This window comes from Salvelinus alpinus, chromosome 5, assembly GCF_045679555.1.
Source record: "Salvelinus alpinus chromosome 5, SLU_Salpinus.1, whole genome shotgun sequence".
Lineage (NCBI taxonomy): Eukaryota > Metazoa > Chordata > Actinopteri > Salmoniformes > Salmonidae > Salvelinus > Salvelinus alpinus.
In genome coordinates this window covers 6586194-6599855 of record NC_092090.1, presented here as the reverse complement: position 1 = coordinate 6599855, position 13662 = coordinate 6586194, and the positions used below count along the sequence as shown (strand labels likewise).

Genomic DNA, 13662 nt, shown 5'->3' with positions numbered 1-13662 from the left:
AGAAGAGGACCAAAGCGCAGCGTGGTGAGCGTACATATTCCTTTGATTAGGTGATGATGCCGACAAAAAACAATAAACAATACAAAACAACCGTGAAGCTTAAGGGCCACAAACAAAGTTAACTTCCCACACTGAAAGGAGGGAAAAAGGGCTACCTAAGTTTGGTTCCCAATCAGAGACAACGATAGACAGCTGTCCCTGATTGAGAACCACACCCGGCCAAAACATAGAAATACAAAAATCATAGAAAACAAAAACATAGAATGCCCACCCCAAATCACACCCTGACCAAACCAAAATAGAGACATAAAAAAGGCTCTCTAAGGTCAGGGCGTGACACGTACACTGTATCTACCTGAGGTGGAAACTGAGCTGCACTCCGGTCAAATATATGACCACATCTGTGGACACGTATTTCCCACAGATCAATTCTTCTCACTTTTATGTATTGTTTATTTCACTTGCTTTGGCAATGTCAACAGGTGTTTCCCCGTGCCAAGAAAGGCCCGCCGTAGGCAGACCTGGCTCTCAAGAGAAGACAGGCTATCTGTACAATGCCCACAAAATGAGGTGGAAACTGAGCTGCACTTCCTAACCTCCTAACCTCCTGCCAAATGTATGACCTTATTAGAGACACATATTTCCCTCAGATTACACAGATACACAAAGAATTTGAAAACAAAACCCGATTCTGATAAACTCCCATATCTACTGGGTGAAATACCACAGTGTTCCATCACAGCAGCAAGATGTGTGACCTGTTGCCACAAGAAAAGGGCAACGAGTGAAGAACAAACACCATTGTTGTAACGACTGTCTTCGGGTGAAAGAGAGGAGGACCAAAGCGCAGCGTGGTATGTTTCCATATTATTTGGAACACTTTTTTTCAATACGAACAAAAAAACAATAAACAGACGAAAACCTACAAAGCTACAGTCCTGAACCTGAGAACATAAAACACATGAACACACGAACAGGAACAATCCCCCACAAACCAACAGTGAAAACAGGCTACCTTAATATGGTTCCCAATCAGAGACAATGACAAACACCTGCCTCTGATTGAGAACCATATTAGGCCAAACAACAAACCCAACATAGAAACACAAAACATAGAATGCCCACCCAGCTCACGTCCTGACCAACTAAACAAAGACTAAACAAAGGAAATAAGGTCAGGAACGTGACAATTGTAAATACAACCCATATTTATGTTTATTTATTTTCCCTTTTGTACTTTAACTATTTGCACATCGTTACAACTCTGTATATAGACATAATATGTCATTTTAAATGTCTTTTTTCTTTTGGAAGTTCTATGAGTGTAATGTTTACTGTTAATTTTTATTGTTTATTTCACTTTTGTTTATGATCTACTTCAGTTGCTTTGGCAATGTTAACATATGTTTCCCATGTTAATAAAGCCCTTAAATTGAAATTGAAATTGAATTGAGAGAGAAGTGTTTAAACATTACCTTTAGCTACTACCCATAAGAACACAGCAGCTAAACGGTGTGTGTGTGTGAGAGAGAGAGAGAGAGAAAGAGAGAGGGAGAGTGAGAAAGAGAGAGAGAGAGAGAGAGTGAAAGAGAGAGAGAGTGAAAGAGAGAGAGAGGGAGAGAGAGAGAGAGTGAAAGAGAGAGAGAGGGAGAGAGAGAAAGAGAGAGAGAGAGAAAGAGAGAGAGAGGGATAATCTACTTCACTTGCTTTGGCAAGGTTAACATGTGTTTTCCATGCCAATAAAGCCCCCCTTGAATTGAATTGTATTGAGAGAGAGAGAGCGTGTGTGTGTGAGTGATAGAGAGAGTGTGTGTGTGAGTGATAGAGAGAGTGTGTGTGTGAGTGATAGAGAGAGTGTGTGTGTGAGTGATAGAGAGCGTGTGTGTGTGAGTGATAGAGAGAGTGTGTGTGTGAGTGAGTGAGAGAGAAGGGTGGAGGGTAAAGGCGGGGGTTCTGACTTAAACTGCAGTAAAACTTTGGTCATTGGGCACCGATTAGATCCTTGCTAGTGTAGTCCCTCCCCCCCCCAGCAGCGTGGTCTATATATACACTAGAGAGAGAGACAGAGAGAGAGAGAGAGAGCTGAGTCTGTACTGCACTGGCTATCCTTCAACCACTCTGTTACTCTCTGATCTGACACCACACATTTAGAGAGGGACACACACAGAGAGACACACAGCAGCACAGAGAGAGAGAGAGCGAGAGATAGAAAGAGAGACAGACAGACAGACAGAGTTGCAGTGCTGAGAACTGAGAGGAACTGAGAGGAACAGAACCCCCCTCTGCTCTTCCTTCCATCCAATGGAATACTACTTAGACTGGATCTACATGGGGGTGATGTCTGCGTTTGTTGGAGGGGCAATGAAGAAGGTCCTGGCGTCCCACGTCAGCGCGGCCCCGACCGTGGTGGCCTGGCTGGGGGTCACCTTACTAGTGGAGAGGCTGTGGTTCTTCTGTGTGCCTGCTGTCCTGGTGTTGGCTGCCTTCTGCCTCGCCTGCTGTCTATACTCTGCCAGGACAGCCCCAGCACCCACTCTGCCTGTCCAGGGCAAGGCTGTCTTCATCACAGGTAAGGAACGAGGACTACCTACCAGAAGCTCCTACTTGATCTACTCTGTACTATTCTGCTATGTCAGGTCTGGTCTGCTCTGAAGCACCTCTCTGTTTCTCTGTCTCTCTCTCATCGTTCTCTCTCTTTGCCCTGTACTGACTGTATGTATGAGTCTGCTCGGTTCCTGCTACAACTTAGCTTTTTTTGCTCTGGTCTGTTCTACTCTGGAACAAATGCACCTCTCTGTCTCTCTGGGTCTCTGTGTCTGTCTCTCTCTCTCTCTCTCTCTCTCATTCTTTTTTTCTTATTCTCTGTCTCTCTATTTGCTCTCTCTCTGTCTCTCTATTTGCTCTCTCTCTGTCTCTCTGTTTGCTCTCTCTCTGTCACATCAGTCACATAGTGATAGGTAGAAGCTGTGTGATAACGGCATGAGGTAAAATCTCCAGCCCGTCTAAATTTCAGTAGGACAGGCAGAGATAGGTGACACCTGTTGTGACTCCACTACTGATTTGACGCGGTAACTTGTCAGAAAACATTATTACGATTACAATGATGTGGAAGAATATATATACAGTGGGGAGAACAAGTATTTGATACACTGCCGATTTTGCAGGTTTTCCTACTTACAAAGCATGTAGAGGTCTGTCATTTTTATCATAGGTACACTTCAACTGTGAGAGACGGAATCTAAAACAAAAATCCAGAAAATCACATTGTATGATTTTTAAGTAATTAATTTGCATTTTATTGCATGACATAAGTATTTGATCACCTACCAACCAGTAAGAATTCCGGCTCTCACAGACCTGTTAGTTTTTCTTTAAGAAGCCCTCCTGTTCTCCACTCATTACCTGTATTAACTGCACCTGTTTGAACTCGTTACCTGTATAAAAGACACCTGTCCACACACTCAATTAAACAGACTCCAACCTCTCCACAATGGCCAAGACCAGAGAGCTGTGTAAGGACATCAGGGATAAATTGTAGACCTGTACAAGGCTGGGATGGGCTACAGGACAATAGCCAAGCAGCTTGGTGAGAAGGCAACAACTGTTGGCACAATTATTAGAAAATGGAAGAAGTTCAAGATGACGGTCAATCACCCTCGGTCTGGGGCTCCATGCAAGATCTCACCTCGTGGGGCATCAATGATCATGAGGAATGTGAGGGATCAGCCCAGAACTACACGGCAGGACCTGGTCAATGACCTGAAGAGAGCTGGGACCACAGTCTCAAAGAAAACCATTAGTAACACACTACGCCGTCATGGATTAAAATCCTGCAGCGCACGCAAGGTCCCCCTGCTCAAGCCAGCGCATGTCCAGGCCCGTCTGAAGTTTGCCAATGACCATCTGGATGATCCAGAGGAGGAATGGGAGAAGGTCATGTGGTCTGATGAGACAAAAATAGAGCTTTTTGCTCTAAACTCCACTCGCCGTGTTTGGAGGAATAGAAGGATGAGTACAACCCCAAGAACACCATCCCAACCGTGAAGCATGGAGGTGGAAACATCATTCTTTGGGGATGCTTTTCTGCAAAGGGGACAGGACGACTGCACCGTATTGAGGGGAGGATGGATGGGGCCATGTATCGCGAGATCTTGACCAACAACCTCCTTCCCTCAGTAAGAGCATTGAAGATGGGTCGTGGCTGGGTCTTCCAGCATGACAACGACCCGAAACACACAGCCAGGGCAACTAAGGAGTGGCTCCGTAAGAAGCATCTCAAGGTCCTGGAGTGGCCTAGCCAGTCTCCAGACCTGAACCCAATAGAAAATCTTTGGAGGGAGCCGAAAGTCCGTATTGCCCAGCGACAGCCCCGAAACCTGAAGGATCTGGAGAAGGTCTGTATGGAGGAGTGGGCCAAAATCCCTGCTGCAGTGTGTGCAAACCTGGTCAAGAACTACAGGAAACGTATGATCTCTGTAATTGCAAACTAAGGTTTCTGTACCAAATATTCAGTTCTGCTTTTCTGATGTATCAAATACTTATGTCATGCAATAAAATGCAAATTAATTACTTAAAAATCATACAATGTGATTTTCTGGATTTTTGTTTTAGATTCCTTCTCTCACAGTTGAAGTGTACCTATGATAAAAATTACAGACCTCTACATGCTTTGTAAGTAGGAAAACCTGCAAAATTGTCAGTGTATCAAATACTTGTTCTCCCCACTGTATATATTCAATATATCACTGCTATAGTGTACAGGTAAAGTTATTTAAATAAATAATGTGTTCTCCGTGACTTACCTGTTTAAATAACGACGATAAATGCAGGAGGGTACAGTCTATGGACAGTTATTGCAAGTGAGAATGTGTTGTCATGGACTTCCTGGGTTAAATAAAGATAGATACATGCACATTACATTGATAATGCATATTACACTACAGCGATAATGCTGAACACTACAGTGATAATGCTGAACACTACAGTGATAATGCTGAACACTACATTGATAATGCAGATTGCACTACAGTGATAATGCAGAACACTAAAGCGATAATGGATATTACACTACAGTGATAATGCTGAACACTACATTGATAATGCAGATTACACTACAGTGATAATGCAGAACACTGCAGCGATAATGGATATTACACTACAGTGATAATGCTGAACACTACAGTGATAATGCGGATTACACTACATTGATAATGCAGAACACTGCAGTGGTAATGCTGAACACTACGGTGATAGTGCATAACACTACAGTGATAATGCATAATACTACAGTCATAATGCAGAAAGCTACAGTGATAATGCATAACACTACAGTGATAATGCAGGACACTACAGTGATAATGCAGTAAAGCTACAGTGATAATGCAGACCAGTACAGCGTATGGACATGATATCCCTGGCACGTGTTCCTAGAGAGGTTTAAAAGGTTTACAAAGAGGGGAGAGTTTGTTTTTCAGTTATTGAAATAATCCTTGTGGTAGAAAATAATATATAATGATTATGTAAGTGGGTTACGCAATGTTATGTATAAGTCGCTGTAATAGCACTGTGGTGACGGCGCACAGGCGGCTGGTGAGACCTTAATTGGGGAGTACGGGGCTCATCGTAATGTCTGGAATGGAATAAATCGAACGGTATCCGTCGTGAATTAGGGTTGTACTATATGCAATGTGTTCTGCTGCGCTGAGTTGAATGATGTTCTAAACCGTTAGAGGCAGACTAGTATTTGGGCTACGGAGTGAAAGCTACAGGGAGACTATCGACTGAAAGTAATCTGACCTTGGCAAAGGCCCGTCGAAGTCCTTGTGTCCGTGGAACGAGCTGCTGAAGAGGCTCAGCATGTTGAGTTCATCAGGGGGATAAGAGCACAGAATTGCAACTGATAATCAGAGACGGGGGAAAATCAAGTCAAATGCTTCCGCTGTGGTAAAGTGGGACATCAGGCTTCTATATGCTGGTGGAAGGACATGGTGAGACATCAGGCTTCTATATGCTGGTGGAAGGACATGGTGAAACATCAGGCTTCTATATGCTGGTGGAAGGACATGGTGGGACATCAGGCTTCTATATGCTGGTGGAAGGTGAGCCTGTAATAAAAAGAGCCACATTGAATGAGCCTGCAGAACCAAAAAGAGCTCAGAGAAAACTTCAAAGACTTTAAAACAAGAGAGAGACATTCCAACAAAGGAAAAAGAGACATGTTCACGCTGTTGAGCAGGAGAACACTGAGGTGTTCAGGGACCACGAAAAATCAAAGGAAGCTGCTGACCGTCGTGACATCACTAGGCGCTCTTCGTGTTCTGTCGTCTACCGTTTGGGAATCACAAAGTGCTGCAGCAGCACTGTTCTTGAGGGCGACGGACCAGATCTGGAATGGATTGTCACCTGGAGTAAAATACTTCCTGGATGACATCTTCGTTACTGGGGAAAGAGGAAGAGGATCATCTCCTGAAACAAGCTTGTGATGTTAATCTATATTGGGGTGGGAGCAGCAGTCGCGTATCATATTATGCCTTCCGGTGATGAGAAGTCGATCGCTTTTCGCATCGAGGACATTGAACAAAGTAAAAGATAAAACGAGAAGCCAAAGGCATTGTTTTTGGGAGTGTGGAAGTTTAAATCGGTATCTGTACAAGAGGAAGTTCACCCTTTTGTACAGATTGTCGTCCGGTGACGAGCATCTTTAGATCGCATACTGGGATTCCGTAACTTGCTGCTTGCTGCTGTTGTTGTCAGCGAAACACCTACGACCTCAAGTATCGCAAGTCAGAACTGCAATGCAACGCAGACGGCCATTGTCCAGGTGGCCACGAACTGTGGTCAAAGCCAGAGTCATGCAGAGTAGACATCTTCTACTTCCAGAAGTGGAAAACACAACCAGTCACTTCAAAACAAAGTGTGGAGAAACACCAGAAACGACCCGGTGTTATCTGAAGTGACGGTAAAGCTGCAGGAGATGCTCCGGAACTGAACCGTTAACCTTTTCCAGGAGAATTGAGCTGTCAATACAGTCCGCTTGTCTGATGTCGGGGAGAAGTGTTATCATTCCGCCTGGAGTGGATGGAAGCATTGAGGTGAAAAAACATGTCTCCTCGTGTCAGAAGGTTGCGACATACTTCAACGTGCACCTCTTCATCGTGGGATAGGGGGTGTGGCAGCGCATACCAATCGACATCACAGATCCATTTGAAGACATCATGTTTATTGTGGTCGTGGATGCTCATATGAAGTGGACAGAGGTTGCCATCGTGACGTCTACTACTGCAGAGAAGACCATCTGGAAGCATGGAGAATTGTTTCGTCGGTTCGAATCGACCACTTCAACTCGTTAGCGAAAACGGACCGCAGCTAGTGTCCCAAGTAATGGCTATGTTCCTACGGGTTGAGTATCGTACAACACATCAGGTCTGCACCGTATCATCCATCTACCAATGGGCTGGAGGAGAGGTTCGTACAGACCTTAAAGGCATCTCAGGGTTTAAGGGACACTGCACCAACGCTTGAACAGCTTCCTGTTATCCTACAGGAACACACCTCATGCAACCACCCAGGCTTTGCCTGCATCACTACTAAGAAGAGAGCTAAGCACAAGCTTCGACCTGCTCAAACCTCCGAACGCGAAAGGAGACAGTGCGACGTCAACAGGAGAGTCAAAGGGTCAAAAGTCAAAGGTTGTGAACTGAGAGCAAAGGACAGAGCTTTCAACCCTGGAGAAACTGTGTTAGCTAGGGACTACCTCAACGGACCAAAGGGGGTTCCTGGTACAGTTATTGCTCAGACTGGTCCTGTGTCCTACACTGTCCAGACTGCAGAGGACGTCTTCTGGAAAAGGCACACAGATCAGTTACTGTTGAGTAAAGCAACATTGATGGAACCACCAGTCGTGATTGGTCCAGAACTGTTACTGGGTGACACCCTGACCCACCAGTCGTGAGTGGTCATTGTCCCTGACCCACCAGCAGTTGTGAACCCACCAGTCGTGAGTGGTCCCTGACCCTGCAGTCGTGAGTGGTCCCTGACCCAGCAGTCGTGAGTGGTCCCTGACCCAGCAGTCGTGAGTGGTCCCTGAGCCAGCAGTCGTGAGAGGTCCTTGACCCAGCAGTCGTGAGTGGTCCCTGAGCCAGCAGTCGTGAGTGGTCCCTGACACAGCAGTCGTGAGTGGTCCCTGAGCCACCAGTCGTGAGTGGTCCCTGACACAGCAGTCGTGAGTGGTCCCTGACACAGCAGTCGTGAGTGGTCCCTGAGCCACCAGTCGTGAGTGGTCCCTGACCCACAAGTCGTGAGTGGTCCCTGACACAGCAGTCGTGAGTGGTCCCTGACCCAGCAGTCGTGAGTGGTCCCTGACCCAGCAGTCGTGAGTGGTCCCTGAGCCACCAGTCGTGAGTGGTCCCTGACACAGCAGTCGTGAGTGGTCCCTGACCCAGCAGTCGTGAGTGGTCCCTGACCCAGCAGTCGTGAGTGGTCCCTGACCCAGCAGTCGTGAGTGGTCCTTGACCCAGCAGTCGTGAGTGGTCCCTGAGCCACCAGTCGTGAGTGGTCCCTGACACAGCAGTCGTGAGTGGTCCCTGACACAGCAGTCGTGAGTGGTCCCTGAGCCACCAGTCGTGAGTGGTCCCTGACCCACCAGTCGTGAGTGGTCCCTGACACAGCAGTCGTGAGTGGTCCCTGACCCAGCAGTCGTGAGTGGTCCCTGACCCAGCAGTCGTGAGTGGTCCCTGACCCAGCAGTCGTGAGTGGTCCCTGACCCAGCAGTCGTGAGTGGTCCCTGACCCACCAGTCGTGAGTGGTCCCTGACCCAGCAGTCGTGAGTGGTCCCTGACCCAGCAGTCGTGAGTGGTCCCTGACCCAGCAGTCGTGAGTGGTCCCTGACCCACCAGTCGTGAGTGGTCCCTGTCTCACCAGTCGTGAGTGGTCCCTGTCTCAATAGTCGTGAGTGGTCCCTGTCTCCACCAGTCGTGAGTGGTCCCTATCTCACCAGTCGTGAGTGGTCCCTGTCTCACCAGTCGTGAGTGGTCCCTATCTCACCAGTCGTGAGTGGTCCCTGTCTCACCAGTCGTGAGTGGTCCCTGTCTCACCAGTCGTGAGTGGTCCCTATCTCACCAGTCGTGAGTGGTCCCTGTCTCACCAGTCGTGAGTGGTCCCTATCTCACCAGTCGTGAGTGGTCCCTGTCTCACCAGTCGTGAGTGGTCCCTGTCTCACCAGTCGTGAGTGGTCCCTGTCTCACCAGTCGTGAGTGGTCCCTATCTCACCAGTCGTGAGTGGTCCCTATCTCACCAGTCGTGAGTGGTCCCTGACCCAGCAGTCGTGAGTGGTCCCTATCTCACCAGTCGTGAGTGGTCCCTGACCCAGCAGTCGTGAGTGGTCCCTATCTCACCAGTCGTGAGTGGTCCCTGACCCAGCAGTCGTGAGTGGTCCCTGACCCAGCAGTCGTGAGTGGTCCCTGACCCACCAGTCGTGAGTGGTCCCTGACCCAGCAGTCGTGAGTGGTCCCTGACACAGCAGTCGTGAGTGGTCCCTGACCCACCAGTCGTGAGTGGTCCCTGACCCAGCAGTCGTGAGTGGTCCCTGACCCAGCAGTCGTGAGTGGTACCTGACCCAGCAGTCGTGAGTGGTCCCTGTCTCACCAGTCGTGAGTGGTCCCTGTCTCACCAGTCGTGAGTGGTCCCTGTCTCACCAGTCGTGAGTGGTCCCTGTCTCACCAGTCGTGAGTGGTCCCTATCTCACCAGTCGTGAGTGGTCCCTATCTCACCAGTCGTGAGTGGTCCCTGTCTCACCAGTCGTGAGTGGTCCCTATCTCACCAGTCGTGAGTGGTCCCTATCGCACCAGTCGTGAGTGGTCCCTGTCTCACCAGTCGTGAGTGGTCCCTATCTCACCAGTCGTGAGTGGTCCCTGTCTCACCAGTCGTGAGTGGTCCCTATCTCACCAGTCGTGAGTGGTCCCTATCTCACCAGTCGTGAGTGGTCCCTATCTCACCAGTCGTGAGTGGTCCCTATCTCACCAGTCGTGAGTGGTCCCTATCTCACCAGTCGTGAGTGGTCCCTATCTCACCAGTCGTGAGTGGTCCCTATCTCACCAGTCGTGAGTGGTCCCTATCTCACCAGTCGTGAGTGGTCCCTGTCTCACCAGTCGTGAGTGGTCCCTGTCTCACCAGTCGTGAGTGGTCCCTGTCTCACCAGTCGTGAGTGGTCCCTGTCTCACCAGTCGTGAGTGGTCCCTATCTCACCAGTCGTGAGTGGTCCCTGTCTCACCAGTCGTGAGTGGTCCCTATCTCACCAGTCGTGAGTGGTCCCTGTCTCACCAGTCGTGAGTGGTCCCTGACCCACCAGTCGTGAGTGGTCCCTATCTCACCAGTCGTGAGTGGTCCCTGACCCACCAGTCGTGAGTGGTCCCTATCTCACCAGTCGTGAGTGGTCCCTATCTCACCAGTCGTGAGTGGTCCCTGTCTCACCAGTCGTGAGTGGTCCCTGTCTCACCAGTCGTGAGTGGTCCCTATCTCACCAGTCGTGAGTGGTCCCTGTCTCACCAGTCGTGAGTGGTCCCTGTCTCACCAGTCGTGAGTGGTCCCTGTCTCACCAGTCGTGAGTGGTCCCTGTCTCACCAGTCGTGAGTGGTCCCTGTCTCACCAGTCGTGAGTGGTCCCTGACCCACCAGTCGTGAGTGGTCCCTGTCTCACCATTATTGATTTGTTATTAGACGCGGTTATGAAAGCCACGACACATATGTTTCGAGCTCAACAAACACATGGTTTCCATGGTTTCCATGGTTTCAATGGTTTCAATGGCTTCCATGTGTTTGACACCATTCCATTCACTCCATTTCAGCCATTATTTTGAGCCTTCCTCCCTTCAGCAGCAGTGTGGTGGTGTGTGTGTGTGTGTGTGTGTGTGTGTGTGTGTGTGTGTGTGTGTGTGTGTGTGTGTGTGTGTGTGTGTGTGTGTGTGTGTGTGTGTGTGTGTGTGTGTGTGTGTGTGTGAGTGTGTGTGTGTGTGCACGCGTGAGCACATCAGTGTGTTACTCTTGTCTTTGTGATCCTCTATTGGGAGCCTACGGGTCCTCTTTTATTGTGTGTGAACGCATTTGTGCGTGCGTCCTTGTACAGGATGCGTATATGCACGTGTGTGTGTGTGTGTGAGTGAGTGTGTGAGTGTGTGTCTGTCTGTGTGTATGTGTGTGTGTGTCTTCATCCAGCGTGGTACAGTACAGAACAGAATGTCCATGTGTCCATGCTGATCCACTTGGACCAATGGTGCTTAACTCCTTAACCCCATTGTCCTTCCTGCCAGAGCAGCCAGTTAAAAGGAGCCTTAAAGATGGGTCATGTGACTGTAAAGAGGTTTAGGAGCTCCTCTGGTTAATCTGATGCTGTCTACACCACTTCAGCCTAACCCTGACCTTCACTCTGGAGGAATCCAACCACTTTAGCCTAACCCTGACCTTCACTCTGGAGGAATCCAACCACTTCAGCCTAACCCTGACCTTCTCTCTGGAGGAATCCAACCACTTCAGCCTAACCCTGACCTTCACTCTGGAAGAATCCAACCACTTCAGCCTAACCCTGACCTTCACTCTGGAGGAATCCAACCACTTTAGCCTAACCCTGACCTTCACTCTGGAGGAATCCAACCACTTCAGCCTAACCCTGACCTTCTCTCTGGAGGAATCCAACCACTTCAGCCTAACCCTGACCTTCACTCTGGAGGAATCCAACCACTTCAGCCTAACCCTGACCTTCACTCTGGAGGAGTAAAGATGGGTCATGTGACTGTAAAGAGGTTTAGGAGCTCCTCTGGTTAATCTGATGCTGTCTACACCACTTCAGCCTAACCCTGACCTTCACTCTGGAGGATTCCAACCACTTTAGCCTAACCCTGACCTTCACTCTGGAGGAATCCAACCACTTCAGCCTAACCCTGACCTTCTCTCTGGAGGAATCCAACCACTTCAGCCTAACCCTGACCTTCACTCTGGAGGAATCCAACTACTTCAGCCTAACCCTGACCTTCACTCTGGAGGAATCTTCAGCCTAACCCTGACCTTCACTCTAGAGGAATCCAACCACTTCAGCCTAACCCTGACCTTCACTCTGGAGGAATCCAACCAGTTCAGTCTAACCCTGACCTTCTCTCTGGAGGAATCTAACCACTTCAGTCTAACCCTGACCTTCTCTCTGGAGGAATCCAACCAGTTCAGCCTAACCCTGACCTTCTCTCTGGTGGAATCCAACCACTTTAGCCTAACCCTGACCTTCACTCTGGAGGAATCCAACCACTTCAGCCTAACCCTGACCTTCACTCTGGAGGAATCCAACCACTTCAGCCTAACCCTGATCTTCACTCTAGAGGAATCCAACCACTTCAGCCTAACCCTGACCTTCACTCTGAGTCTAGAGGAGTCCAACCACTTCAGCCTAACCCTGACCATCACTCTGGAGGAATCCAACCACTTCAGCCTAACCCTGACCTTCTCTCTGGAGGAATCCAACCACTTCAGCCTAACCCTGACTTTCTCTCTGGAGGAATCCAACCACTTCAGCCTAACCCTGACCTTCACTCTGGAGGAATCCAACCACTTCAGCCTAACCCTGACCTTCACTCTGGAGGAATCCAACCACTTCAGCCTAACCCTGACCTTCTCGCTGGAGGAATCCAACCAGTTCAGCCTAACCCTGACCTTCACTCTGGAGGAATCCAACCAGTTCAGCCTAACCCTGACCTTCACTCTGGAGGAATCCAACCACTTCAGCCTAACCCTGACCTTCACTCTGGAGGAATCCAACCAGTTCAGCCTAACCCTGACCTTCACTCTGGAGGAATCCAACCACTTCAGCCTAACCCTGACCTTCTCTCTGGAGGAATCCAACCACTTTAGCCTAACCCTGACCTTCACTCTGGAGGAATCCAACAACTTCAGCCTAACCCTGACCTTCACTCTGGAGGAATCCAACCACTTTAGCCTAACCCTGACCTTCACTCTGGAGGAATCCAACCACTTCAGCCTAACCCGACTTTCTCTCTGGAGGAATCCAACCACTTCAGCCTAACCCTGACCTTCTCTCTGGAGGAATCCAACCACTTCAGCCTAACCCTGACCTTCACTCTGGAGGAATCCAACCACTTCAGCCTAACCCTGACCTTCACTCTGGGGGAATCCAACCACTTCAGCCTAACCCTGACCTTCTCTCTGGAGGAATCCAATGATAAGGCTTACCCAGGAAGTACTAACTCGCTTTGTTAGGCTTGTTTCTCTGGATGCCAACTACTCAGCTTACAACTGCCTACATCCTGCAAAGCAGGGTTAGTCCTATGTGTTAATAAATACTTAGCTATTATTCAGGCTGTGTAATGTGATAATAATACTAATATGCTGCAGAAGCTACATTGGGTGCCAGTTTAGTGTGGTGACTTGGGCTCATTCAGGCGGTGTAATGTGATAGTAATAGTAATATGCTGCAAGAAGCTACATGGGGGTGCCAGTTTAGTGTGGTGACTTGGGCTCATTCAGGCGGTGTAATGTGATATGCTGCAGAAGCTACAGGGGGTGCCAGTTTAGTGTGGTGACTTGGGCTCATTCAGGCGGTGTAATGTGATAGTAATAGTAATATGCTGCAAGAAGCTACATGGGGGTGCCATTTTAGTGTGGTGAC

The 13662-nt window shown here is 48.8% G+C and overlaps 1 protein-coding gene across 1 annotated transcript in view; it reads left to right on the top strand.

Annotated features, from left to right (window-relative positions):
• Positions 1-2069: 2069 nt before the first annotated feature.
• hsd11b2 (hydroxysteroid (11-beta) dehydrogenase 2) overlaps positions 2070-13662 on the top strand; it is a 46358-nt gene continuing 34765 nt past the window's right edge. Inside the window, exon 1 of the mRNA XM_071400428.1 lies at positions 2070-2569. Coding sequence (XP_071256529.1) covers positions 2302-2569 — 268 coding nt within the window. The 5' untranslated portion in view covers positions 2070-2301. The remainder of the gene's footprint in view (positions 2570-13662) is intronic.